Genomic DNA, 26,979 nt, shown 5'->3' with positions numbered 1-26,979 from the left:
CTCTGTTCTTCCTCAGGGACTGTCCCCCTCTGTCTCTTCTGTCTGCATCTCCCATAGTCCAGCATCTGTCTCCTGTCTTTCCTCTTTGGTTCAGGCCCCTCTCTCTCTGTCTTTCTTCTGCTTACAATCTCCCCACCCAATGTCCAGCATTTGTGTTCTCCTTTCTTCCAGGACTTTTTCTGCCTCTCTCTCCTTCCTTCCTTCCTCCCTCCCTGGTCCAGAATCTTTCCACCTCTCTGCAGTCTCTCTCTCTCTTCCCTCTATACACTCCCAACTCCAACATCTTCCCCCTCTCATCTGCCTCCCCTTTGTTTCAGGTTTCTCTCTCTCTCTCTTCCTTCTGCTAACATTTTGAGTCCTCCCACCTTTAATCCAGGTCTGTCTGTCTTTCTCACTCTCTTTGTTACCCCTTCCCCAGGGCCTGGCATCTCTCTCCTCAGTTCAGGATGTTTCCCCTCTCTAACCCTTCTAGTAGTCCAGCATCTGCCCTGTCTTCCCCCTCCCTTTTTCTTCAAGTCTGCTTTCCCGCCCTTCCTCAAGGTCCTTTAGTCTCTCCTCCCCCCCCCGTCCAAATCCAACGTCTCTAAGGCAACCCCCATCCCGCCAGGACCCTCACGACGGGCACAGCCTTTCCCCGACGTGCGGAGCCTTACCTCCACTGCTTCCCGCACACAGTGACTGTCAGGATCTCAGACCTCTTGATTGCAACTGTCCTCGCCTCCATTCTTCCCTCTGGGCCTAACTACCACAGTTGAAAGTTAATTACGGCAGCCTGCAGAGTGTACCTAGCAGGCTGCCGTCGGACTCTGTAGCACATTCCCTCTGGCGCGGTCCCGCACCTCTTCTGACGTCAGGGGCGGGACTGCAGCAGAGGGAACATGCTGCAAAGGCCAACGGCAGCCTGCTAGGTTCACACTTCAGGCTGCTGTAATTAACTTTAAAGGTGAGACAGTGACCATAGGGGAATCTGGAGGAAGTGAAGGGGAAGTGTGTCATTTGAGCAAGACAGCTGGGTGCTCGACGCTAGGGAGAACACTGGCTCTGCGATCTACCGGCATTGCCTTTGCGATCGACCAGTAGATCGCGATCGACGTTTTGGGCACCCCTGGTCTAAATCATATGTTATGCAAAGTCAACATTCAAAATAATGTGCCATTATAGCCACCCTTATACTATTCCTAATTAAAGGGTGGGCTAGCCACAAAGGTCTTAGTTACAATGCCTAAAGGCTTCTGACTTTTGGATTCTTTTTCAGAATAAGTTATAAACGTGTATGTACAGACCATAGAAGTCTCTGTGCAATGCCATGTTTTTGTCTAACCAAAACTGAGAATGCCATTAAAGCACTAGTCCCACAATTATCCAGCTCTTCAACTGTCTATACCCCTTGTTCCATCCATGTTCGAGGCTTTTTTCCCCAACTATAAAAGAAGTGGACTGACTATTCCAATTGAAAATTTGTATAGTTTTGCTGAGCATGGATTAGCCTCTAGATCAGTCTTGTCCAACCTATGGTCCACGAGTCAGAATCCGGCACACCAAGTGCTTTTTTCTGGCCCTCAGAATTTTGGCAATTCTGGTGGTGTCCTGTTCCCCACCACAACAGAAACGCCAAGTGTAGTGCTACAAGCATGGAAGAGGGGCAGCATTATGAAGCCAGCATTATGGTTCCAACTGCAGTGATCATTGGGGTTGTGGGAAGCACAGACCCTGCTGGCTACAAGACAATCACTGCACCTCCTGCCACCAAGCAGGGAGAAAGTAGCCTGTGCAGACAACCAGCCATCAGCCACAATGGAAGGAGAATGTGGCATCAGAGGCACAGAACTTTGCCTTGATGAGCCTTTTCAGTTGGTATTAGGGAAATATATTCATATAGAGCTAGCATTATAATTGATTTGTAACCTTATATAAGCTTTAGAATGGGGTAATTCTATAATGCATGCCCCATTTTAGAAACCCCAACGCTGCATAGGGAATGCCGATTTTATAACAATAATAATAACTTTATTTTTCTATACCGCCAACACCCAATAAGTTCTAGGCGGTTCACAGAATAAAAAGGACTGGACATTCCAGTGATGATACAAAGCACACAGAAAGGCAGTACAATATTTCAATAATGAAAAATACAGTATGAAACTATGACATAGTCATCAATGAAGTAACAAATTTGTTGAACAAATAGGTCTTAACCAGTTTTCTAAAGGTGCAGTAAGATGCAGATTGTTGAATCAGATCGTCTAACCATACTTGCTTAGTAAGCCAAAGATTGATCAAAATACTTTTTATAATGGCAATTTTTGGGATTAGGAAAAGTAAATAAACCAGTACGCCAAGTAGACCTAGTCGAACAGTACAATTCAAAATGAGAGAAGAGATATAACGGAGCTAATCCAAATACCTGTACAAGCAAATTTGAAAAGTACTTTTGCTTCCATTGGCAACCAGTGCAGCTGACGGTAATAAGGGCTGACATGTTCCTGTTTTTTTAATCCAAAAATTAAAAGGACCGCTGTATTTTGGATTAGCCTTAATCTTCCTAAGACAGTTTTATAAACTCCCAAATATATTATATTACAGTAGTCAAGAACAGATAAAATTAATGCTTGAACTAATAATCTAAAAGAAGTAAGTTTCAAGTTTTATTAGGATTTTACATACCGCCTATCAAGGTTATCTAAGCGGTTTTTACAATCAGGTACTCAAGGATTTTCCCTATCTGTCCCGGTGGGCTCACAATCTAACGTACCTGGGGTTATGGAGGACTGAGGCATCTAGATTCCATTATCAAATACAGGTGTAAACCTGCATTGGTATACCTAACATTAGGCATTCTCACTTATGCTATGTCAATGGCAGGCATAAACGGGTGTTCCTAAATACCACATGCAGTGCACATAACTTATGAAGTTAGGGTTGCCAGATGTCCGGATTTCCCCGGACATGTTTTCCTTTTCAGGACATGTCTGGGGGTCTGGATGGCTTTCCAAAACCCGGCACTTTGTCCGGGTTTTGGAAAAGCTTTCCTCCACACCACGTCGGGCAGGTCATCCGCGCATGACATCATGGCGCATCTGCACATGCATGGCTAACCTCCTGCCCGACAAGAGCAGACAGTGGGGGGGCATGGCTGGGGCAGGACTGGGGCGTGATGGGGCGGGGATGGGTAGAGCTGGGCGGGCCTGGGTGGCGAGTCTGGCAGAACATCTAACAGAAAATCTAGTAACTCTAATCTAATCTAATCCTTAGGTTGTATACCGCATCATCTCCACGTTCATAGAGCTCGACGCGGTTTACAGTAGGAGAAATAGGAAGGAACTACAACAAAGGGTTAGAGGTAGAAGTGTGAAGAAAATTTAGAGGACTTGGGATGCCAAGATATAAGAGTTTCCTTGATTCCTAAGTTGGAGGGAGACTTACATTTTTTTGAGAAAAGCCAGGTTTTCAGATGTTTGCGGAAAACTGGAGAGAGCTCAAGTTCTGAAGAGGGAGGTAAGGTTGTTCCAGAGCTCAGTGATTTTGAAGTGGAGGGAGGTCCCTAGCTTTCCTGTGTGGAAATGCCTTTTAGCGAGGGGAAGGATAGTTTTAATTTGTGGGAGGATCTGGTGGTTTTAGGGTTTGAGGAATTCCAAGAAAGAGGGATAAAGGGTGGGAGGATACCATATAGGATTTTGAAAGTTAGACAGGTGCATTTATAGTGGACCCTGGCGATTATCGGAAGCCAGTGGAGCTTGGCCAGGAGCGGGGAGACATGGTCAAATTTACTTTTAGCGAAGATGAGCTTGGCCGCGGCATTCTGAATCTGTTGGAGTCTGTGGAGGTTTTTCTTAGTTAGGCTTAAGTAGATAGAGTTGCAATAGTCCAATCTGGAGAGGATGATGGATTGGACAAGGAGGGTAAAATGTTTTTGATGGAAGCAGGATCTAACTTTCCTCAGCATGTGAAGGCTGAAAAAGCATTTTTTTACCAAGGATTGGAGGTGGTCATTGAAGGCCAATGTGGAATCAATGATGATGCCCAAGACCTTGCTCAAGAACTCAAGCTGCAGAGAGGAGCCAGTGGGATGGAGGTGGGTAAGTGATCTAGTTTTGGACCGAGCCAAAGAAGTCTTGTTTTGGACTCATTCAATTTCATTTGCACAGTGTGGGCCCAGGATTGTAGGTTCATTATACAAGAGGATATGTTCGTAGACAGGTCGGTGAGGTTCGAATTGGTCTCAAGGAGGACGAGAATGTCGTCTGCATAAGTGTAAATTGTTTCAAGGGGGGATAGGTGGAGGAGTTTTAGGGAGGACATATAGATGTTGAAAAGGATAGGGGATAGTAGAGAGCCTTGCGGGACAGTTATGCACAAAAGTAGGAGACACGCCCATGCCCTACCCGTGCTTTGCTCACATATATGCTTCCTGTGAAATTAGGAGCTAATGCACGTATGCACTCCCTTATTTTATTTATTTGGATTTATCTCTTATCTTTTTCAGTAATAGAGCAAGGTGAGTTACCTCCAGATACACTATTTCCCTGTACTGTCCCTAGAAGGCTCACAATCTAATATATGCACAAGGCATGTGTAATTGCATGTGAAGTTATAGAACTGCCCTTAGGAGGTTTCTAAACAAAAAATAATATTTAGAAAACTTACTGGCCAATATTCAGAAATGTGGACTATGGGGAAACAGTTTTGTTTACTTCAAAAACAAGCCTCTATTTCCTGAGTCAATAGGACTGTAAGGAGCTCATAATCAAAACTTAAACACATCTGAAAACCCGCCCAAGTTGGCATTTGGATGGCCTAAAAGACAGGTCATCCAAGTGCCAATAATCAAACCAACTTTCTGGTCGTATTGCTGGATTTTTTTATGGCTCTGAATGCCACTGTGCACCCAGAGCCTAAAGGGGCGTATCTGGAGGAGTAGTTAGGGCAGTGTATGGGTGGGATGGGGGGCCGAACTAGACTTAGTTGTCCTGCAGGAATAATCAAATATTTTATTAGACATCCTGGATTAAACTTAAACGTTGTGAGTTAGACAATGCAAAAACAGGTATAAGTGCCAAAAAGGTATCCACAGTAACCAGATAACCACTGCAGAGACAAAGTAAAGACCCCCACACACTCCCTCAGTGTTCAATGACACCCTCACACCCTTACAAAGATCAGAATAAAAAAGTACACACCTGTCTCCAGAACATCAGCACCTAGTATAGGAAAGCCTAGTAGAGCTTAAATAGCCTGGGGGTGGGCTAGTGAACCATAGAGAGAAGGGCCCAGGCCCATAAGCCACTCTAACCACTACATTTATGGTGGAACATGCGCCCAGCAAATTTTCTCCCCCCCCACCCCCCAATTTTATTCTACTGGAGTTGTAGACAGGTGGGTATGTCTTGTGGGTATTAGACAGGGCGCTGGTGGGTATAGTGGGTTTTGCGGGGCTCACCATAACCTATAAGGGAGTTCTGGTGAGATGTTTATCTGGCACCCTTTTTGTGAAGTTCACAGCAGTGCCCTGTAAGGTGCAATAGCAAAAATATAAATGGTTCCTAATTCAAATAGCAAGTGTGTACTGCATTGAAGTGCATTTGAAAATAGGAATATTTAACGAGATGTTTTAAATTTTTCTGTCCAGAGGTGAATCAGGATAGCGTTCCATAGTGATGGGGCAGTGACAGAGAATATGGTGTGTGTTGTGGTGGGCATAAAAATGTGTCTTGGTGAAGAGATAACTAATAGATTTTATTGAGTGGAATGCAAGTTTCTTGATGGTGCATACAGAATAAGAAAATGATCAAGACATGCTGGAGTATTGAAGAGACGTATTTTGAATGTGAATAGAAGTATTTCATTGGAAGCCAGTGAGCAGATTTTAAGAGGGGCACAACATGATCATATTTCTTTTAGCCAGTAATCAGTTTTATTGAAGTATATCTTTTTGACAAATAGCTAAGTAAAGCGCATTACAGTAATCAATATGGGAAATAACTAAGGAATATATCTGGGTATTGCTTGATAAGGATTCTAGAAGAGATGAGATAGACCTTATCATGTGTAATTGTCTCTTGTAAACAGTAGAAGTTTTGATTTATTCAGATTAAGTAATAGACAATAATCATGTAGCCAGGATGTGATTTTATTAAGATTTTTGTTGATATTCTGAATTTCTGCTTTATCTGAAGGATTGACAGGGTGTAAAAGTTGACATGAATGGAAAGATAACACCCTATTTACTAGCATAACATTTTTTGGGCTGGCAAAAGGCCTGTCCACAATAATTTCATTAGTAGGATACAATCAGCTTATAAACTGACATGGGAATTTTGCAAAAGAGATGATAAATGATAAGTGACAAGCGTGTTAAGAGTTTATATGCAGCATGATGTTAATACGTCCTATCCATGGGGGAAAATTTTCTTACCCTGATGAATAAAACCATCAGTACAGAAGAGTCCCCAGTGAATTTTCCAGAAAATGAGTTTGAACACGATTTCATTGAAACTTCCAAAGCAATTGTGTACAGTAAAGCTCTTTGACTGCCAAATAGAATTCATTCAAAGCCATTAGAAGGAAACTTAATATGGGACTTTGCCATGTTGCATTGAATGAAGGGCCAGGGCAGGATTAATTCGTCAAGGGCTCCTAGGCCACCAGTACACTGGGCCCCCTGCCCTTCCCCACCCCACCATGCGCCCAGGCGGAAACAGGAAGCTGTGTCAGAGGGAAGCTTTGGGCAAGCAGCACCGCTTGCACAATTATAGTTCCCGTTGCCTTTCTTACCCGCGTTGCTTGCTTGTCTTACTTTCCGTCGATGGAGAGGCCGTGCTGCCGATTGGAGTGGAGCCCGCGTTGCCGATCGGGGGTGCTCGCGTTGCTGATTGATGCTGGAGGGGCCCATTGCCATTTGGAAAAAACAATGTTGATGTCCTCCTTCATTGGGCCCCCCTAACCATTTTGGGCCTAGGCACGTGCCTACTTGGCCTATTGGTTAATCCTGCCCTGTGAAGGGCCTCGTTCCTAATGCTTGTTCACATCGGTTAATGCAATTTCACATGACTTAAATCAGTGTTTCTCAACTCAGTCTTGGAGTACCCCCTTGCCAGTCAGGTTTTCAGGATATTCACAATGAATATACATAAACCTGATTTACATACACTGCATTCCCAATCTCAGTTATCTCCATGGAATTCCCCTCCTCCCCCTCTTTGGGATCCCAACTCATCTCGCCTTCTCCACAGTCCTGCTCTGGGTCATTTAACTCATCTCTTGTCTTTTGATACTCCCTATTTCGGACCCACTCTCTGGGAGCTTCACAGGATCTCTTCCCAACAACTAACTACCAAATGCATCAAAGATGTTTTTCTCATGTGTAAAATTTGATTTGAACAGCAGGAATAAGCTTAAAAAAAAGAAAAGAAAGAATAATATGATATGACCATCGGATGCAGTATAGAAGAAAACAAGAAGCAGTGATTTAATCTCCAGTCAGATTCAGCAAATAGTGATATCTCCACATGCAGAAAAATAGGACAATATTATCTTCAATATTAGAACCTTCAGGACTTCCCTGAAAAATTTCTGCTGGTGACACTATTTCATTGCATTACTCATTCCACAGGATGCCAGGATAATCCCCAATTATCTGGAGCATCCATTGATTGGTTTGTCTAATTCTGCCACAATATCTTACAATTTCTTAGAATTTTGTATAGAATGTTCTCATAAGCCAATTATTTGCTGGTGTATAATTTATTAACAGCTTGAATGCATTATTTCAGCTGCTGTATGTGCTGTAAAAAAAGGCTAGGAGAGTTTACATGCTGGTGGAGAATAGCTTTTTAAAAATTCATGCTATCAAATCTAAAATCATGGGGCTTTTTATTAGGTTGTGTGTATTACTGCTTTCACCTTTTTTCTTATTTGAAAGAAGTGGTAATAATTCTTCTTGGATTTCTTTTGTCTTTATGAATTGATTTCTAAAGGTACAGTAGACCTGGTCTCATGGTTTGCAGGTAGTCATATGAAGTATTAGCTAATGGTTAAGGTTATCCATAACTATGTGCAAAATTTTGCTTCTAATAGCCTCCACATTCTTTATTATTATGATTTATTTAAGACTGTAAACCAGGTATGGATGTGATTTAAAAATACCATAGTGTAAACCCAGACCAGATGTATTCCATGTATTAACAAAGGTGGAAAGAAGAGAAAACGAGAGCCAGCATGGTTAAAAAGGTGAAGTGAAAGAGGCTTTTAGAGCCAAAATAAATCCTTTAAAGAATAGAAAAAGGATCCAAATGAAAAAAATAAGAAGAAACATAAACACTGGCAAGTTAGATGCAAGGCATTGATAAAGAAAGCTTAAAATGAATATGAAGAGAAACTTGCCAAAGAGGCAAAAACTTAGAGTAACAATTTTTTTTAGGTACATCAGAAGCAGAAAACCTGTGAGGGAATCTGAAGGACCATTGGATGATCAAAGAACAAAAGGGGAGCTCAAGGAGGATAAGGCCACAGTTTAGAGACTGAATGAATTCTTTGCTTTGGGGGTCTTTACAGAAGAAGATGTATGAGATCTACCTGAACCGGAAATGGTTTTCAAGGGTGATGATGCAGAGAAGAAAGAAATCTCAGTGAATTTGGTAGATGTACTAAGCCAAATTGGCAAGTTAAAAAGTGATAAATCAGCTGGACTGTATGGTATACATCCCAGGATACGAAAAGAATTCAAACATGAAATTGCTGACCTGCTATTAGTGGGGGGCCTTAAGCACCTGGGCCAATGAGAGCCTTAGGCCCCTCCTCAACGCATCCCAGGATACACCAGGAAGGGGAAGGCCCACCATTTTGAAGAGGGGCCTGCCAGCCGGCTGTGGACTGAAATATATGGGGGTGTCAAGGAGGTGGCATCACCAGTGGCAGGAGGGTTTCACTTTTCAGCATTACAGCATTGCACAGAAAACCCCCCCCCAACAGATTGGTGTGTCAGGATGTTCCCCAAGTAATATTTATTAGTACAGTCACTGATAATATAAAAGAATATACCAAAATGAATGCTCTCAGGCATATGCCCACACAGAACTAATATAGTGTTCTACATTGCTGCACACACCTCTTGTAGGGGCACTGTTTCTTCAGCATAAGGAAAAAAAAATAACAAAAACCAAAGCAACTCCCAAAAGGTAAGCTTCTGCTGGTCAAGTTCTGTCTTTCACAGTCCCCTTTTCCCATTTGGTTATTTGTTTTTCAAAGTAAACTTTCAAGCAACAGCATTCACCAGTACTGTACACTGGCTCTCCAGCACATGCCTGCGCTGGGAGGAGAGTTGTGAGTTTGTGTGGTGGAACACTTTAATCACTAGGCCCACAATCCCACCATAATACAACACAAACTCCGCAATTTCCTTGGTGCTATGTTAAGAATCTTTGTTGCATTAAACAAAAATACCTTCAAAAAGCTTCTCATAGTCTTTTCAGCAAACAAACGCAGGGGTTGCCAGGCAAACAAAGGAAAAATAATATGTTTCTTTCAAGCAAACAGCAGCAGAACCAAAACTGCACACTTCACAAAAAGTAGCTGGTAGCTTTTCATTTGCCTGAAATCATATGAACATAAGAACTGCCATACTAGAACAGACCGAAGGTCCATCAGCATACTGTTTCCAACAGTGGCCAACCCAGGTCCCAAGAACCTAGCTAGATCATTTACTGGGACCCTTAGGGATGTATGAGGGATGCATGTAGTCACCAAATATCTGAGTAAAGTCATCTCTGTGGAGTAAGTGGACCCCCAGGTTTAACTCACTTATACCACAGTGCATTAATTATAGTCCAGACCTGACCTACCTTCAGGCTTCTTTTCTATTTTTTAACCTGAAATTTATCTTTCGGTTACAGTTTTTCAGCAGAAAGCAGCAAAAATACAAGCAGACAATGAGAAGGTATACTTTGCTGTTCATCAGTCAGGTATGAAAAGATTTGTATTTCCTTAACTGTCTTCACACTCCAAATGCAACGTGCAGATCAGGAGGAATTTGGATTTGGTTCAGGCCTTTTTTTTTTTCATTTGTAACTCAAAGCACGTGGAGGAGCATAATAAAAAAAAAAAAGGCTAAGTCCCCTTTTGGCCTAGGCCTTAAACACTGAAAGTAGAAGCAGGGAAAATGTCCATTCAGAAAAAAAACGTCCAAAAGGAGTTTTTTTTTTATAATGGCCTGCCTCTACGTTCAGCTTTTAAATGCCCAGACCACCACTATGTCTACACTTACAACATAATAATGAACCCCAAAAAAGCCTAAGTCCCAAATGCCCAAAACCAGACCTTTTAGGCGAAGGAGGAGCCAGTCCTTCGCCTAAAAGCTGGATTCTGTAACCGGTGTCTGTCAAAAAGAACACCGGTTACAGAATCCTCAGCCCTCCTGCCCCCCAAGCAAGGATCACAGCAGGAGAGATGACTCATCTCCCCTGCCATGATAACAATCCCGATGTGCCGCCAACCATGGCACTTCGGATCACTATCACAGCAGGAGAGATAGCCAATCTCTCTTGCCGCGATCGCCCCCCTCCCCCCCAACATGACCGGGGCAGGAGGGAGCCCAAGCTCTCCTGTCCGAACAACCCCCACCCTCCCCGACATGACCAGGGCAGGAAGGAGACCAAGCCCTCCTGCCCGAACAGCCCCCACCTCCCCCCGATACGATCTTGACAGGAGCCCAAGCCCTACTGCCCCAGAGACCCCCCTACCTCCCACCCCCACTAAATTATGGGCAGGAGGGATCCCAGGCCCTCCTGCCCCGACATAGCTCCCCATGGGCCCCAAATTTCCTTGAATTTGCTATGGTGTCCCCTCTGTAAAGAATTAATATTTTCAAACATATAAAAGTGTGTGTTTCTTAATTAAACTGAATATGCTTCTAGAGTTTTCTAAACTGTACTGCTTACTAATCTCAGGTCACCCTCACAATGACAGCCATCAGACTTATGCTACTCATAGACGGGACACCCCTTTTGGACAGGAAGAATTGATTCTTTTGCAAGAGAAGGTGAAGAGTGGGTGCATGACTATGGATGAAGCTGTTGAGAAATTTAAACAGTGGCAAAATGAGAAAAGAGGGCTGGATCTCATTCAACAGGTACTCTAATGCATTTTGAAGCAAATTCTATAAACAGTGTCCCGATTTTAGGCAGCCTACCGCTGTCTTAAAGCCAATTGGGATACATGTTTTTGGAAAAAAAACCTCCCAAGGCAGACAGCCTAAATTGTAGGCACCTCCGGGAACCTAGTGAGGCGCGTAGGACCGCCTAACCTCGCCTAAGGCTAGGCGTGGGTGTGGTTTCACCCTGAAGTGGCCTTAGGCGAGCTTAGGTGGCCCTAGGTGACCTTAGGCATCTCCCTAGACACAAGGAAGGTGCCTGAAATGTAGACCAGAATTTTGCTGGCTTACATTTCAGGCGCCTTCAAGTAAACGCAGCCGCTGAACTGATTGGCAAGGGAACTTCCCTGCCGTGATCAGTTTAGCAGCCGTGGGAAGGACCCGTCCCCCCCCCCCCCCTGCCAGCGAAGACTAGTGGCAGGAGGAATGCCCAATCCCTCCATCCAGGCACCCCAAAGCCGGCCCCCTACCCCTGAATGTCCACAGCAAAAGGAGTGCCCAATTCCTCCTGCCACCACCCCGCTGACACATCCCCCAGCAGGAAGGATGCCCAGTCACTCCTGCCAGACCCCATCCCCATCCCCCTATAATAACCATGGCAGGAGAAGGATGTCCAGTCCCTACTGCCGGAAACCCCCATCACCGTAATGACCGCAGCAGGAGGGATGCATAGTCCTTCCTGCCAGATACCCCCCTTCGTGAAGATAGGCCACCAACCCCCCCCTGGAACCCCACCAGCTCAGCTAGAACTCCCCTCAGCCTAGCCCAGCTGGACCACCTCCTACCTTTAGTAGTTGGCCAGCTGCTTCCTCCGGCCAGCTGGTAGGCCCGCCTTTATATGAATGGTGGGCCTGCCCTTTCTCAGTGCATTGTGGGATGCATCAGAGAGGGGCTTAAGGGCCTGATTGGCCTAGGCGCCTAAGGTCCCTCCCTTAGGAGGGGCCTTAGGCACCTGGGCCAATTGGAATCTTAGGCCTGTCTTCCAATGCATTGTGAATGCCCCCTGACATTTATGCACTGAGCCATTTTGTTGCATAATTATAAAAACCCAGTTTGGTGCATTTCTGCCTTTTACACATGAATGGCAGTTTTCTATAAATTTAAGGATGCAAGAGGTGCTTTTAAATTTAGGTTTAAGAGTGAGGGGGGAAAAGGCTAGAAAAAAGTCATCATCTGCTTCTATCAGTAGTGTAGTTACAGGTGGGCCTGGGTGGGCACAGGCCTACCATGAATAGCCCACCAAAAAGGTTCAGTGGACAGCCACCTTACTATGCCCTCTTCCGGATCCAGAATTCCTCTTCTGTGGCCCAGAAGTTCCCCCTTTCCTCTCAGATATACCTCAGCATCTTCACCAGCACAGCAACAACGCACCTTTGCTGTGAGCATCGGCCCTGCAGGCTTCTCTCTGCTACATCCTGCTATCACTGATGTCACTTCCTGGATGTGGCAGAGATTAAATCAAGACTGTGTGTACTATATAATGAGCTTTCTAGACCTCTCCTGGGAACCCCATCACCAGTCAGATTTTCAGGATATGCTCGAGGAATATGCATTTGATACAGTTCATGCACTGGAGACTCATTACATGCAGATTTATCAAAGGCATATTCTTTGTGGCTATCCTGAAAAGTCTGGCGGCTGGGGGTCTACAAGATATATTTGAGGAACCCTTCTTTTTAAATGAAGTGGCAGAGAGGCCTGAGGGGAATAACTTTGAAGGACTTTAGAAAGCAGTGGAATCTTAACTATTAACTCAAAATTGTGATATAAGTAAATTGAGTATTATTGCACGTGATGAAATTATTTACATGTAAAGAATACACTGCTGTTTCCCAGGAATTTAAAATGGCAATCTGAGGCACAAGCCATACAGCAGTTTCAACTTCACATCCTTTTATGTAAAACAATGCTGTCTTTTCTATCCTTAAGCAAAAACTGCGTCAACTCAGAGGCTGTATTATCGGGAACAGACCAGAAGAAGATATTGTCTATGGTAAATTATACTTTCAATATCTCAAGGTACTAACCCCAGTAGACTACACCGTGCTCACCACCTGCTCTGGAAATCGCATGGGCATTTCTAGATTAACCTTTTCCTATCGGTGTCCCGGATGACAGGACATTCCAAAAATGACGTTGCCATCGTGGATAAACAGTCTGTATGGACTAATAAAGAGCCAGGAACACAAAATATTTGAATTTACAGACTTATGACTTATTTACATTATGTTTACAATAGCCGTAAATGATAACGGTGAATAATACAAAACTTTGCTAAAATAATTACGATTGGAACCAGCGTAACGTAAAATTTATTACGATAGGAAAAGGTTAAGGGTTCCTTTTACAATGCTGCGTAGCGGTTTTAGCGTGCGCATAGCACGTGCTGAATTGCCCCGCGCACTAGATGCTAACGCCAGCATTGAGCTGGCGTTAGTTCTAGCCACGTAATGCGGGTTTAGCGCGCACAGCAGTTCAGCGTGCGCTAAAAACGCTATCAAAGCTTAGTAAAAGGAGCCCTAAATATTTTCCAAGGTACCCTGTGATTCAAGGAATATTGTTTGAACCTAAAATATTACCTGTGTTTATTCATGGCTGTTTAAAAGCCTTAGAAAACAAAAACAACTCTGAGGAGTGACGATGTTCCTAAATGGACTTTATTTGAAAGTGTCACTGAAATCATCCACATAAAATAATTTCATCCACATAAAAATAAATTATCCACATAAAAGCCTTAAAGGACCTAGTCTACTAGGGATACAGGACCCAACACGGTCCGCGTTTCGACAAAAAGTCTTCTTCAGGGGTCCCTGGGGGTCCTATAAAGGTGAGTACGTGGGAAACAATTGTGTGGTGAGCCGGAAATGAAACGCTGCTTGCAGAGCAATATTTTTCCAAGTGTAGTCATTCTAGAAGAAATTCAGTAAAAAGTGTTAGAAATTCCTCACTAAAATAAATCAGCACTAAGGGAGTGCACACTTTATAGAACCACACTTACCCCCTATTTTACTAAGGTGCACTATGCGTTTTAGCGTGCGCTAACCGCTAACACATCCATAGACTAACATGCACGCAGTAGCGTTTAGCGCGTGCTAAAAAGCATAGCACACCTTAGTAAAAGGAGCCCTTAGTTGCGGATCTGCACCTAACTAAGATACAGGACTTATGCTTGCTATAAGCAGGTTTAAATGCTAGTGCCTATCTTAGGTCCATAAGAACATAACATAAGAATAGCCTTATTAAGTCAGGCCAATGGTCCATCAAATCCAGTAGCCTGTCCTCATAGTGGCCAATCCAGGTCATTAGTACGTGGCAAAAACCAAACAGTAGCAATGTTCCATGCAAGTGGTGGCTTCCCCCTGATCAACCTAATTCTGTCTGCAGCTTTCTTGCTGAATTCACTAGACACAGTTTTGTGTTTACCTGCTGACCAATAAATTAAAATTGCTTTCCGTTCCTGGTGTGATTCACCAAATGTATGGAGAGGTTCCAACGCAAAAACAAACAGAAGAGCAGAAAGCCTCGCAGATCTAAAAAACATAGCAAACAACAGCGAGTAGACAGAAAATCAGAGGTGAAAATGGTGTTCAAAACAGAAGAACTTTATTATTTCTATGTCAAAGTGACTCAACACAAATCATGCTTTGGCCATAAGGCCTGCCTCAGAAGTCCAAGAAATAAAATATCAAATGTCACTGTGACTGTAATCTCAATGGGGAAAGATGATACAAACAGTGGCAGAGAAACGGGGGGGGGGGGGGCAGACCACCCCAGGTACCGGCTTGATGAGGACACCGGCACTCTTTTCCTCTCTACCCCTCAGTCCTCCCCCCTCCCCCATGCCTCTAACTCTTCACTGGCGCAAGCAGGATCTCCAGCCTGCTGCTCGTGCTGACCTTGGCTTTCCCTCTGAAGTCACTTCCTGATTGTGGGACCAGGAAGTGACATCGGAGAGTTAAGGCCAGCGTGTGCAGCAGGTTGGAAATGCCGCTAGTGCCAATGAAGTTAAAGAGGTATGGGGGGTAGAAGGGGCAGGTGTGTGGTGGGGGGCTCGCTATGCCACTGGATACAAACTAAAATGGAGGCTCCAAAGGAAGAGTGGTAGTAATATGCAGTCTTTACCATACATTCTTATGCCCAGCACAACAGCCTTCCTTCTGCTCATTTTTGATGGAGTAAAAAAAATGACTCACTTATACCCATTCTACACCACTCAGGATTTTATAAATTAAGACCCTGTGCTAAAATAGCACAACTTGTGGTAAATAACTTGTCTTAGTGATAGCCCATGTTGATACTGTCCTCCTTAATGAGATCAGAGATTTGTGGGGAGTATTTGTTTACCGTGAACTGAGAATGAAGCCAATTACAATACTGGGCTTGAACAAAGCAGCATTCATTACAGAGGCATCAGATTTCATATTTGTATCTAATATGGCATGCAAAGTTTAAGGGACTCTCCCCCTTCTTTACAAAGCTGCGCTAGTGTTTTTAGTGCTGGCCGCAGCAGTAACAGCTGGGACGCTCATAGGAATTATATGAGCATCAGAGCTGCTACTGCGGCGGCCGGCGCTAAAAACGCTAGCATGGCTTTGTAAATAAGAAGGTCTATAAGGTCCGTTTAACAGACTGTTTTAGCAGAAAGAAAAATTGCCCAGAACTTTGGGTTCTTTTACTAAAATGCATTAGATTTTGCAGTTATCATGGCATAATGTGGCAAATCTAATGCAGCAACTCTTAGGAGCCTTTTTGTGGACAGGTTAAACCAATTGACAAAGCCTAAGTCCATAGCTGTGTGTGAACTATGGTTGTTAAGAAAACTATTTTGAAATTGTATTTTTGTAAAGAAAACTGTCTATTTTTGTGGCCAGAAGACTTCGAAGGAAATATTTTGCCTTTTAGCGGATCTGCACCAGAGTTGACATCCCTGAAGGAGTAGGCAAAATGAGAAGTGATCTAAAAATCTTAGAATACTGGTTACATTTTGGCGGTTAAGTTTTTGTGCAGAAAAAAATTGCTGACTGATACATTTGGGGTACAGAAATCCAGGTGATGGGGAGAGGGAAGCAGGCCGATAAGCACAGACCAGATCTTGAGGTAATGGTATCTGATCTTAAGATAGTGAAACAATGAGAAGGTGATGGCCAAAGCTAGAGAGATGTCAGGCTGCATAGAGAGGTATAACCAGCAGAAGAAAGATAGTAGAAGCTTTGTACATGTATTTTAGAACACTATATTCAGCTTTGAAGGCTGCATCTCGGTAAGGCCATACAGAACCTGGAGGTAGTACAGAGAAAAGTGATCGGAAGACAGCTGAGATGAGTTGAAGGCAAATATGTCTTATGTCTGTAATCTTGTAACCTGGTCTGAGCTCTTCTTGGAGGACTGCCAATAAATCCATAGAAATAAATTGTAAATGTTCATTCCGAGCAGTAACAATAGCAGCGTAAAACGCTAAATATTTTTGAAAGTACATTTCTATCCATGTCCCCTAATAGTAATCCACTTCTTTGTTTTGCTGTAACTTAAGTGACATCAAGAACTTAAATAAGTGAAGCCAAAAATGCCATTCTCTGAATTTCTTCTTCTTTCACCAACAGACAAAATCACCATAGTCCATCATCCAAATGGTAGGTAAATGCTTTTACCTCAACAAGAACAGTCTATATGGCATAATGGATCATGTGATCGCTTTGGTCTTAATGATTTTTTCAAAAATAAAACTAGCTAACATATGCACTGAAACCAGGAAGAAGTTTCCTGTAGATGTGAGATTTAAAAGAAATATAACTTGGGTGTCCTTTTATTAAGGTGCGCTAACCGATTTAGCACTCGCTAAATACTAAGACATCCATTATATCCCTAAGGGCATCTTAGCATTTAGCACACGCTAATCTTTAGAACGCGCTAAATCGGTTAGAACACCTTAATAAAGGGACCCCTTGGTCTGAAAAACTGGTTGGATGATTGATAGCAGAGGGCAGTGGTTAGAGACATGCCTTAGAGATTGAACTTAGGGCCAAAGCATTCAGAATAGCTCATCAGAATAACTCATGAGTGATACTTCAGACAGGTCAGTAGGGAAGTTGGGGCTTACATGAAGAGGTACTGGCACATGCATATGCTGGCTAGGCGGTCACTGTGCTCCCTAAATGTGTTCTGCTTAGGTACTACTGCATTCAAGAAAGATTTTCTTCTATACCCAGCATTGGAATGCCAGGACTATCTGTTAATACTTAAGCCATGAGGTCTCTCATATTTCCCCTAGGCATAGCCGTCCACACAAAGAACACTAGAATCATAGGCCTTTTATAGGCGGGAAAACTTCTGTATTTTTTTCCTCAAGAAGAAGAGACACAAAGAAAGACAGAAGCCAACATGGAGGAAGATTAATACAAAATGGAGTCATTAATACCTCTAGAAGTATGTTACACATTACCTGACTTCCCCTAGGATTTGGCGTAATAGCAAAATACATAAAGAGAATATTATTATGCTTTTCCTTATCTATAGTGTTTTTCTGGCCTTAACTGCAATCCATATACAGATTGTTATTCACCAACTTTTCGTACGCTTCTGTTGGGTCTTAACTAATGCATCTGTTTCTAACTAGATTTAATCCGAACCATACAAAAAGCAGGTGTTATATGTAGAAAAAAAATCCACATTATACTCCACAAACACATCTTGCACACTATCCATGTCATTGCTGCATTATAGTGCACCCTACCAGCCAGCAAGCGCCACTCCACACCATACATAGCTTAAAGAACTTTAAATAAATAACTCTCAAATTTAACTTTTAATTGGTTTTGTAATTTTATAATTTCAATTATAATGTGCTTCAAAAAAACATTTGCTCCATTTAGTTAAAAATGTTTGAGAGACACTGCCTTAGAGAAAGGAGAGAAAGAAAAAATATGTTGGAGACATTTGTACCTCAAAGATATAAAGAATAGACAAGAAGCAAACATTTTGAGTGGAACCAAAGTTCTAGAACAAATGGTAATGACAAAAAGCTCAAAATGAATAATAATATTCTTCCCAGTGGAATTGATGGAGATAAAAATCATAAAGATTCAAGAAGACATGGGATAATCACAGAAGATCCTTGTTTGAGAAGTGAATGTAAAGCTAAAGCAACTAGTTTTATGACACTGCATAAGGAAGAAAATTGGACAGACTAGATAGGTTTTACAATCCTTATACACCATCATTTAAACTTTTTTAAATGTTTAGAAGTTTCTAGACATCAAGGATGTAGTAACAATGAGCCCATCTAGTCTGCCCAATTATTCCTTTGACAGCTTCCAGTCACAGAGTGTTTGCCTTTCTGCTTAGTATATGATCATCTTGTGTAAATGAGCATTAAAATATTTTTAATTTTTTCCATTCAGTACTCCATTTTTCTCATATCTACTAAGATTCATACATCTCTTTGATAATCTAAATAGCCAATAATCCTGACAAGAGCATTGCCCAAACATCCAGCCCCCTAGTTCCATTGAGTATCCTGCCAGAGGGATTTGGCTGTGACTACCTAAGTTTCCGGCATGCCTCCTAGATATTTCTGGATTGCAAGACACACCTAACTGTGGTATACCACTAACATAAGTCACTTTCTGTGTTCTAGAAACTATTGAAAAAAACAGAAGAGGGAGCCAAAGCTTGGATAAAAATATGTATGCCGTGCCATACAAACCAAAGGTAGATGAGATTTTAAGTAATCTGCTTTGCTTGTATATCTAAGTTTCAAATTTCAAGTGCACATTTTCTCCCAGATATAAAATATGGGTAGAGTAGGCAAAATATTGTATGTTTTTCAGATTCTCTTATGGGGAAGAAGATAATGTAACCCTCTGGAATCCTGGAAGTAGGCAGAGGGCACATAAAGTTTTATGAGTGTGTATATGTGAAGACTCAAAGCGGGAGCCGACTTTCTCAGCTGAACTCCCAAGCAAGCTTGCACCAAACTTTTCTTTCTTTCTCTCTCTGTCTCTCTCTCTCTCTCTCACAATAATGACAGACAACACCACTTGGTTTGCTGAACAATTATTTTTTTTTTAAGTATTTTTATTGATTTCAATATATTATCAAGTATAACTTGTACAGAAAGCAAATTTAACCAAAGCGTATTAATCATTAAACAATAAATCCTTACTTAACAAAAGTTAAGTAAAATTACAAAAAGAATTATTATGGTGAAATTAGCTCAAGTCCTCTTTAGATCCAAGAATTATATTGGCAAGAAATAAGAAGAGATATAATCAGTACATCAAAGTAATGCTGTTCTATACATCGGGAACGAAGCTACTATTTTCCTTTTTAGAGCTCAAGATTGAATTTTATCCTTGTCCAGACGGGACATAGCCACAAAATTAGTCAATTGTTGAGGTTCAAAAAATACATAGTGCTAAACAAATTTGAACTTTACTTCTTCTTTGTGGAAATCAAAAGAGGAATTTTCTTTCAACAACAGTTTCCTAGATAGCTCCAACAGAACGGTACAAGTATCCAAAATAGATGTGTTTAATTCCAAAATTTGTTAGAATCCTCCTTGCTGGAAGGATCCTATTGTACAGGCACATTAAAGTGACCTAGATCCTATTGTACAGGCCTATTAAAGTGGATTAGACCTTCTCATAGACGTACTAGATGTGATCAGTTGGTACTGATGTTTTTCCCAAAACACAAACCTCCTACCCAGAACCAGGGTTTAAGACTCCTCTGGTGTGAGGTCATAAAATCACCATCCCTCTAAGCAGTCCCAAAGTTGATCTGGGTTCTGGAAACTGCTAGAAATGGAAGGTAGTTCTGAGGCCTGTCTCTGGTTTCCATAGGAACCCAGGTGCAGAGAGTTTTGAATGAAAACGCAGTTCATAAGGTCAAATATTCAACTACCATAGGTATGATATATGCAGAACCTCCTAAATCTCCATACTGCACATATCCACCTAGGGCTACACCCACCTCCTGGTGCAGGAAAAATGATTAAGATAGATAATAAATAATTTGGGTATCCCCAACCCCATACTCCTGTACAAATAAGAGCCAAGAGCACCATAAAGAACATAGTTACTGAACATGCGTGTGATGTCATTATGTCAACGTCCATGCATGCACAAAGGCTTCCAAATGTGGCCTTCGAGCTCGGGGAGATTTGTGTGTGGGCAGGGCTGTGGGAAGAATGGGGCGGGATGGGGGCAGAATGGGGCAGGGCCATGATTCTTTTTTTTTCAAAGAGGAAATCTGGCAACCCTATCTTTAGGTATAGATAATTTTCCTATAAGTTTATCACAAACCGCATTCTTTGATTTTCTTATTAATGAGCTGCTCTGCATTCATTTGCTTGCAAAACAACTCATAATATACATTCATTGTGCTGAGTTTTTATCTTTGGGAAATAATAAAAATGGAGCTTCCCGTTTTGCTTTGCTAACGTATTTTATGTTTTTTTACATGATAAATGCTGTTGCAAATACATTTGTAGATGCTTAAATTTTTAATTTAGTAAATTTAGATTTTCAATATTTCAGATGTTTTATTACATCCATTTTTTACGTACAAATAACACTGTCTATTGTATATCTTGTAGCCTCCTCCCCATCGTAAGCCAGTAGAAAAGGATTATGGGAATTTTTAAAGTCACCAACATTTACCGTAATTAGGAAAAGGTATGAACATTATTCAAATTGTTTTTTATGTACTTAAATTGACATTTTGTATTCAAAATAATCCAAGAAGCATGTCCCCAATCACTGGTCTGACCCCCCCCCCCCCCCAACGTACCTATGATTTATCTTTAAGTACAAATTAATATCCTTAGTATACAGTTCTTATTAAATGTTGAGACACTGCCTGTAAATTCATAAATGACTTTTGGGAATCCTTGAATACTGTACACTATTGATAAATTTGTCACACCAGTGCAAATCTGCCTGTTGATTGCCTGAATTAGTTTTATATTCCAGCCTATATTTCCATACCTCCTCTCCCTATGGAACAAACAAGTTGGTCTGATGGATTAGCATGAGACTGAAGGCTTGATTCACTGGCTATGGAGAAAGCAACTTAGTGAAAATCAACATATGTACTTAATTTTGCAGATATCTCATTATTCCTCTTTACATTTTTTCAAGTATTAGCTTTCTTGGTGTGTAGTATAGTGAACATGAGCAGCTTTGTAGAGCCACCATGATGGAATCCTAAGGAACTCTTATTCCCCCTAATTTTATAATTTATACAACTTTACACTTAGCACACAAGGTTGTTTGTCTCAGTTATAGAATAGTGCCAGTTATGTGGATATGTTAATTTAATAATTAGCTTCTTAACAACCACTTATTGGCTGTAATTGTTGTTAATTAGCAGTTACGTACATAACTACTCTGTCCAGTTTCTAGAAATTAAACATGCAATATACATTGCAAGCAACTCTAAGAGGGCATGGACTGGGGGGGAGCATGGGCAGGACATGGGAATCCACAGCATTATGTGCACATTATAAAATACTAGCAATTACATGCCTAAATTTACATGCATAACTTTTAATTACTTCCTTAACACTAATAATTGCTTGTTAGGGTGCTAGCAGAGCTAATTGACTAATTATTGCATGTGGAAATTAGGCATGTGCAACTTAAAGCACCATATATAGAATTTACCCCTAAGTATTCTATAGTTTCTAGGATCATCAAGGGATAGAGTTACCAGATTTTCCTTTAGGAAAATCCGGGCCCATGGCCATGCCTCCAGGACCGCCCAGTTCCGCCTCTGCCATGCTCTGTTCCACCCCCAGCCCCGCCCCCAGATGGCATCCGCGCAACACAATGATATCACGCGCGTGCATACGCAGCTGCCCCTACCCGACGCAATTTTGTCGGGAAGCTTTATAAAACTCAAAGTGCCAGGTTTTGGAAAGCCGTCCGGACCTCCCCGGACATGTCCTCATAAGGAGGACATGTCCGGGAAAATCCGTACATCTGGTAACCCTACCCAGGAATCTCTTTATAAAAATTGACATTCTATTGGCCACGCTCCAATCCTCAGGTATTGTGGCCTGTGAAAAATAAGCTTCCTGACTGGTTTCATATCATGTCCCCCTTGTCCTTCTTTGGAAAGTGTTGTCAGCACAGTAATATCTTCCAAGTATTTAAATATCTGGTTCATACCTCCCCATCCTCGCTAGAGCTTAGATATTTAGGTTCTCATGTATCTTCTTAATGTCTTCTGGTGCAAACCCCATGCCCCTTTTGATGCCTTCCTCTGGACCACCTCTGACCTCTTTGAGATGCAGCCACTAAAACTGAACACAGCATTCTCACCAATGACCTGTATCATCTCCTTTTCCCTATTGGTCATGCCTCTCTCTCTCTATGAAGCTAGTTGTTTCTCTAGCTCTAGCCACTGCCTCCCACAGAGTAGGGGCTGTATAAATATAAGGGCATCGTTCTGGGGGAGTAATTTTCACATCTTTGCATAGAAAATCAATCTAAGTCTACAAAGAGAAATGTATGCGTTACCCTTGCAAGAAGCTATACCATCTCTCCAAAGGCAAATCTCAAAAGAGTCTCAGGAACTAAAGGTGATGATTGTGTTTATAACCATTTAAATTTATTCTCCCATTTTAGGTGCCTGAGGATATATTGCACTGGGAGTGATGAGTCATGATACCATGCAATTCGCTCAAAGAAGACAGACTCAGCCTAAGACAAGATTTTGCTTAAAAAAAAAAAAGTACTATTGTTATACTGACAGAAGAACTTTCCCACTGGCACCTTCTGGATCAAAAACAGCTTAATCATTTAAGGGACCTTTTACTAAAGGGCATTATGTCCTCAATGCGCAGTTTGTGTGTGCTAACTAACATGTTTATTTATTTTAAAAATATTTTTGCAGGGGGTGGATAGTGGGTGTTTCCACATTATCCAGCTAGCATGTTATGCTGAGCACACGTTAAATGGACAGATTGGATCACCTAGCACCTCCTAAATAGGATAGGGCGTCCAGATAGATAGATGTCCAGATTTCACCGGACATGTTCTCCTTTTGAGGACATGTCCAGGGGTACGGACGGCTTTTCAAAACCTGGCACTTTGGGTTTTGAAAAGCTTTCCTTCGTGCAGGAGGGCATCCACGCACGCATGGATGTCCTGCCTGACGAGAGCAGGCAACGGGGGGCAGGATTGGAGGCGGGGCTGGGGCAGGCTTGGGGGTGGGATCAGGGGCGTGGCAGGGCAGAACCAGGGCATGATGGGGCAAGGATGGGTTGAACTGAGCAGGCCTGGGGGCGGGACTAAGGGTCTGGATTTTTCAGGCAGAAAATCTGGTAACCCTAAAATAGGAGAAAATAGGTTATTTCATGTTAACTCAATGCAGATGCAGTATGCTATTGGCAACATTAGTGCATGACCTGGAATACAATATTTTTAACCCTCCCCCCCCAATAATTGCTGCATTAAAGCCAGGCTTAGCGCTCAGTAAAGATCTGCATTAAAACGTGTTAAGACCAGATTTTACCATACTTCAGGAAAAGGGTCCATTATTGACTTACAGCAGGAAAAAGTCTAATTTTAAAATTTTTTTGCACAAAATGACAAGTAGAAATTTCTGCTTCTTGGTAGCTTGCCATCCTCTCTATTTAAATGTTAAGGGTGTAGAAAGTAGAATATTCTGTTTATGAACTCCAGTTAATTCAATACTTGCATATGCTTATTATAATTAATAAAAGCTATTGTATAAATGTTGCATGTATTAGTTTCTGTTAAGTCAAATTTAGGATGAGATAATGATAGCAGAGGATTAAGTCAACCATGAAATACAAATATGTGTTAGAAAAACAGAGCAGGTGGCCCAGCAGCACCAGATACCTTGGTGTGAATTTCTTACTTATCAGCTCCTTGGTCAGAACTGGGGTTGTTGCAAGGTCAATCAGAGATCCCAGGGAAAGACCCTTTACTGACTAACTGAAGACTGCACTTGAGCCATACTCTGGAGAGAACTACAGTCTCTTCTTCTCTGCCAGGCAACCCTGGTTCTCCCTTTTACTTCAGCTCAGCAGCAGGGAGCCATACCTTCTACCAGTTTTTCCGTCTCTGCTTACACAGAGTCAAGGATCTCTTCTTCATCCCAACCTGCAGTCTCTACACCTGACAGCTTGGTACCTCTCAACATAACTCCTCTTCAGTTTTCTCAACCTGTTCGGGACATTTTAGAAGCTTCCAGAAAGCCTGCCACTAGACAATGCTACCACCAAAAATGGACTAGATTTTTCTATGTGGTGCATCTCTCATGACAAGGAGCCTCGAGATACCTCCTTGTCTTCAGTCTTGGATTATCTTCTGCACTTATCTACCTCTGGCCTCAAGTCTACATCCATTTGAGTCCATCTTAGTGCAATTGCTGCTTTCCATCAGCCTATCGAAGGGAAACCCCTTTCTGCTCATCCTGTGGTTTCCAGATTTATGAAAGGACTTTTCAATGTCAAACCTCCTCTCAAACCACCTCCAGTGTTTTGGGATCTCAATGTTGTTCTTGCTCAGTTGATGAAGCCTCCATTTGAACCAATGTCTATGGCTCATCTGAAATATCTCACTTGGAAAGTGGAGTTTCTCATTGCTCTCACATCTGCTCGAAGAGTCAGTGAGCTACAAGCTTTAGTTGCTGATCCACCTTTCACAGTTTTCCATCATGACAAGGTAGTCCTCCATACTCATCCTAAATTCTTACCTAAAGTGGTTTCAGAATTTCATCTCAATCAATCCATTGTACTGCCAATGTTTTTTCCAAGGCCTCATTCTCATCCTGGAGAATCAGTTCTTCATACCCTGGACTGTAAGCGTGTTTTGGCCTTCTACTTAGAACACACCAAACCACACAGATCTGCTCCTCAACTTTTTGTCTCCTTCGATCCGAACAAGTTGGGACATCCGATTTCTAAGCGAACCATCTCCAACTGGATGGCTGCTTGTTTCTCTTTCTGCTATGCTCAGGCTGGACTGCATCTACAGAGACAAGTCACAGACCATAGTCAGAGCCATGGCGGCTTCAGTAGCTTTCCTCAGATCCACTCCTATTGAGGAAATTTGCAAAGCTGCCATCAGGTCCTCAGTTCATACTTTCACCTTTCATTATTGTCTGGATGTTTTCTCCAGACTGGATGGCCATTTTGGCCAGGCAGTGTTACAAAATTTATTCTCCTGAATTGCCAACACTCCCACCATCCCATCCTGGTTATCTTGGAGGTCACCCACATGTGAGAATAGGCTGTCTGCTTGTCCTGGGATAAAGCAGTTACTTACCGTAACAAGTTTTATCCAGGGACAGCAGGCAGCTATTCTCACAACCCACCCACCTCCCCTGGTTAGCTTCTCTGCTAGCTATCTGAACTGAGGAGACGTGTCCTGTGCTGGGCGGGAAGGCACTCGCACATGTGCGGTGCAGCAGACTCGAAACTTCTGAGTTTCTTCAAGCAAGTCTTCTTGCGAGGCTGTCTGCATCCGGGCTCCATGTGAGAATAGCTGCCTGCTATGTCCCTGGATAACACCTGTTATGATAAGTAACTGTTCTTTCTCTGCCATCAAGCTGTCACTGCAAAATCTGACCTGGATATCAAGGTAATAAAATAGGTTGAGTTCATTATATGTTAGCCCAATCAAGGCTGTGAGGCCTTTCCAGCGGAGATGTTTTCTGAATGCCCAAAACAGCAACAAGAAATCTTTCAGGTAAAAATAATTCAAAAACTCAAGATTAACAGGTTCAGTTACTAACAGCATGTGCTATAATGCCTCCAACACGCAGAGCCCTGTGGCAAATAATGCACATTAACAGGGCGAGCATGCCGTATTATTAAATGATCCCTCAACTAATTAAAAATAGCTAATTTTTTCAAATCAGGTATAAAAGTGTATAAAGTTTTCTTAACAGCAGCACAAGATGGAAGAGTGATACCGAAGGAGTGCTGGTCCTGACTCCACCGGTTGCTTGGTGGAGCTGAATAGCTGCATGGCTTCCTGCTAAAAGGTGCACGGGCGCACAGCCACGCAGATTAGAGAGAACATTGTCCATAGGCTATTATTGAGATGGCTTGGGAAAATCCACTGTGTATTCCTAGGATAAGCAGCATAAAATCTATTTTACTTCTTAGGATCTTGCTAGGTGCCTGTGACCTCGGTTGGCCACTGTTGGAAACAGGATTCTAAGCTTGATGGGCCTTCGGTTTGTCCCAGTATGGCAATTTTTATGTTCTTATGTTCACGATAGTGAAGAGAAAAGGTGGCTCCAAGGTTAAGTCCAGAAGCCCCTTTCCAATGGCTCAGCAAACTTTACTGCAGATGATCAAGGTTCAAGGTTGCATTTATTTGATATACCGTTTGTTAGGTGGCGCATCAAAACCACACAGGACTAAAGCACGCCGACAATCCTGTGCAGGATTTATGCGTGCCTCGTTCAAACACTTCCTGTTACCGTTGTGAGGTGGTGGTTCACTGACAAGTGTTTGCGTTCCTGTTGAGAGGGTGGGGGGAAATCCTCCCCACTACACTGAAAACTTCTGTTTTCCTTAGTTTTTTGGGTATTCGGCAGTTTTTTATATAGTGGGGGGAGGGGTGTTGCTGCCCTCCAACAGAAGCGCGAACACTTGTCAGTTTACTGGGGGTGTTCCCCCCCATATGCCCCCTTGGAGCGCTAACATCAACTGTTTTAACGTGGCACACATAAGTCCTATGCGCGATTGTCGGCGTGCATTTGTCCCGCACGGTTTAGTTACGGTACTGTTTGTTAGACAGGCCATCTAGGTGGTTTACAATACAGTGCTGGCATTGACTTTGGGTTCAGTC

General features: G+C 42.4%; 1 protein-coding gene across 2 annotated transcripts in view; it reads left to right on the top strand.

Moving 5' to 3' along the window:
• BANK1 (B cell scaffold protein with ankyrin repeats 1) overlaps positions 1-23,275 on the top strand; it is a 395,667-nt gene extending 372,392 nt beyond the window's left edge. For both annotated transcript variants that reach the window (XM_033956933.1, XM_033956942.1), the window contains exons 9-15: positions 9,888-9,956; positions 10,941-11,122; positions 13,073-13,136; positions 16,744-16,773; positions 18,777-18,850; positions 20,739-20,817; positions 22,774-23,275. In XM_033956933.1, coding sequence (XP_033812824.1) covers positions 9,888-9,956; positions 10,941-11,122; positions 13,073-13,136; positions 16,744-16,773; positions 18,777-18,850; positions 20,739-20,786 — 467 coding nt within the window. In that variant the 3' untranslated portion in view covers positions 20,787-20,817; positions 22,774-23,275. The remainder of the gene's footprint in view (positions 1-9,887; positions 9,957-10,940; positions 11,123-13,072; positions 13,137-16,743; positions 16,774-18,776; positions 18,851-20,738; positions 20,818-22,773) is intronic.
• Positions 23,276-26,979: the final 3,704 nt, after the last annotated feature.

This window comes from Geotrypetes seraphini, chromosome 1, assembly GCF_902459505.1.
Source record: "Geotrypetes seraphini chromosome 1, aGeoSer1.1, whole genome shotgun sequence".
NCBI lineage: Eukaryota > Metazoa > Chordata > Amphibia > Gymnophiona > Dermophiidae > Geotrypetes > Geotrypetes seraphini.
Note: the sequence above shows the minus strand (reverse complement) of the source record. Positions and strands in the feature narration are given on the sequence as shown.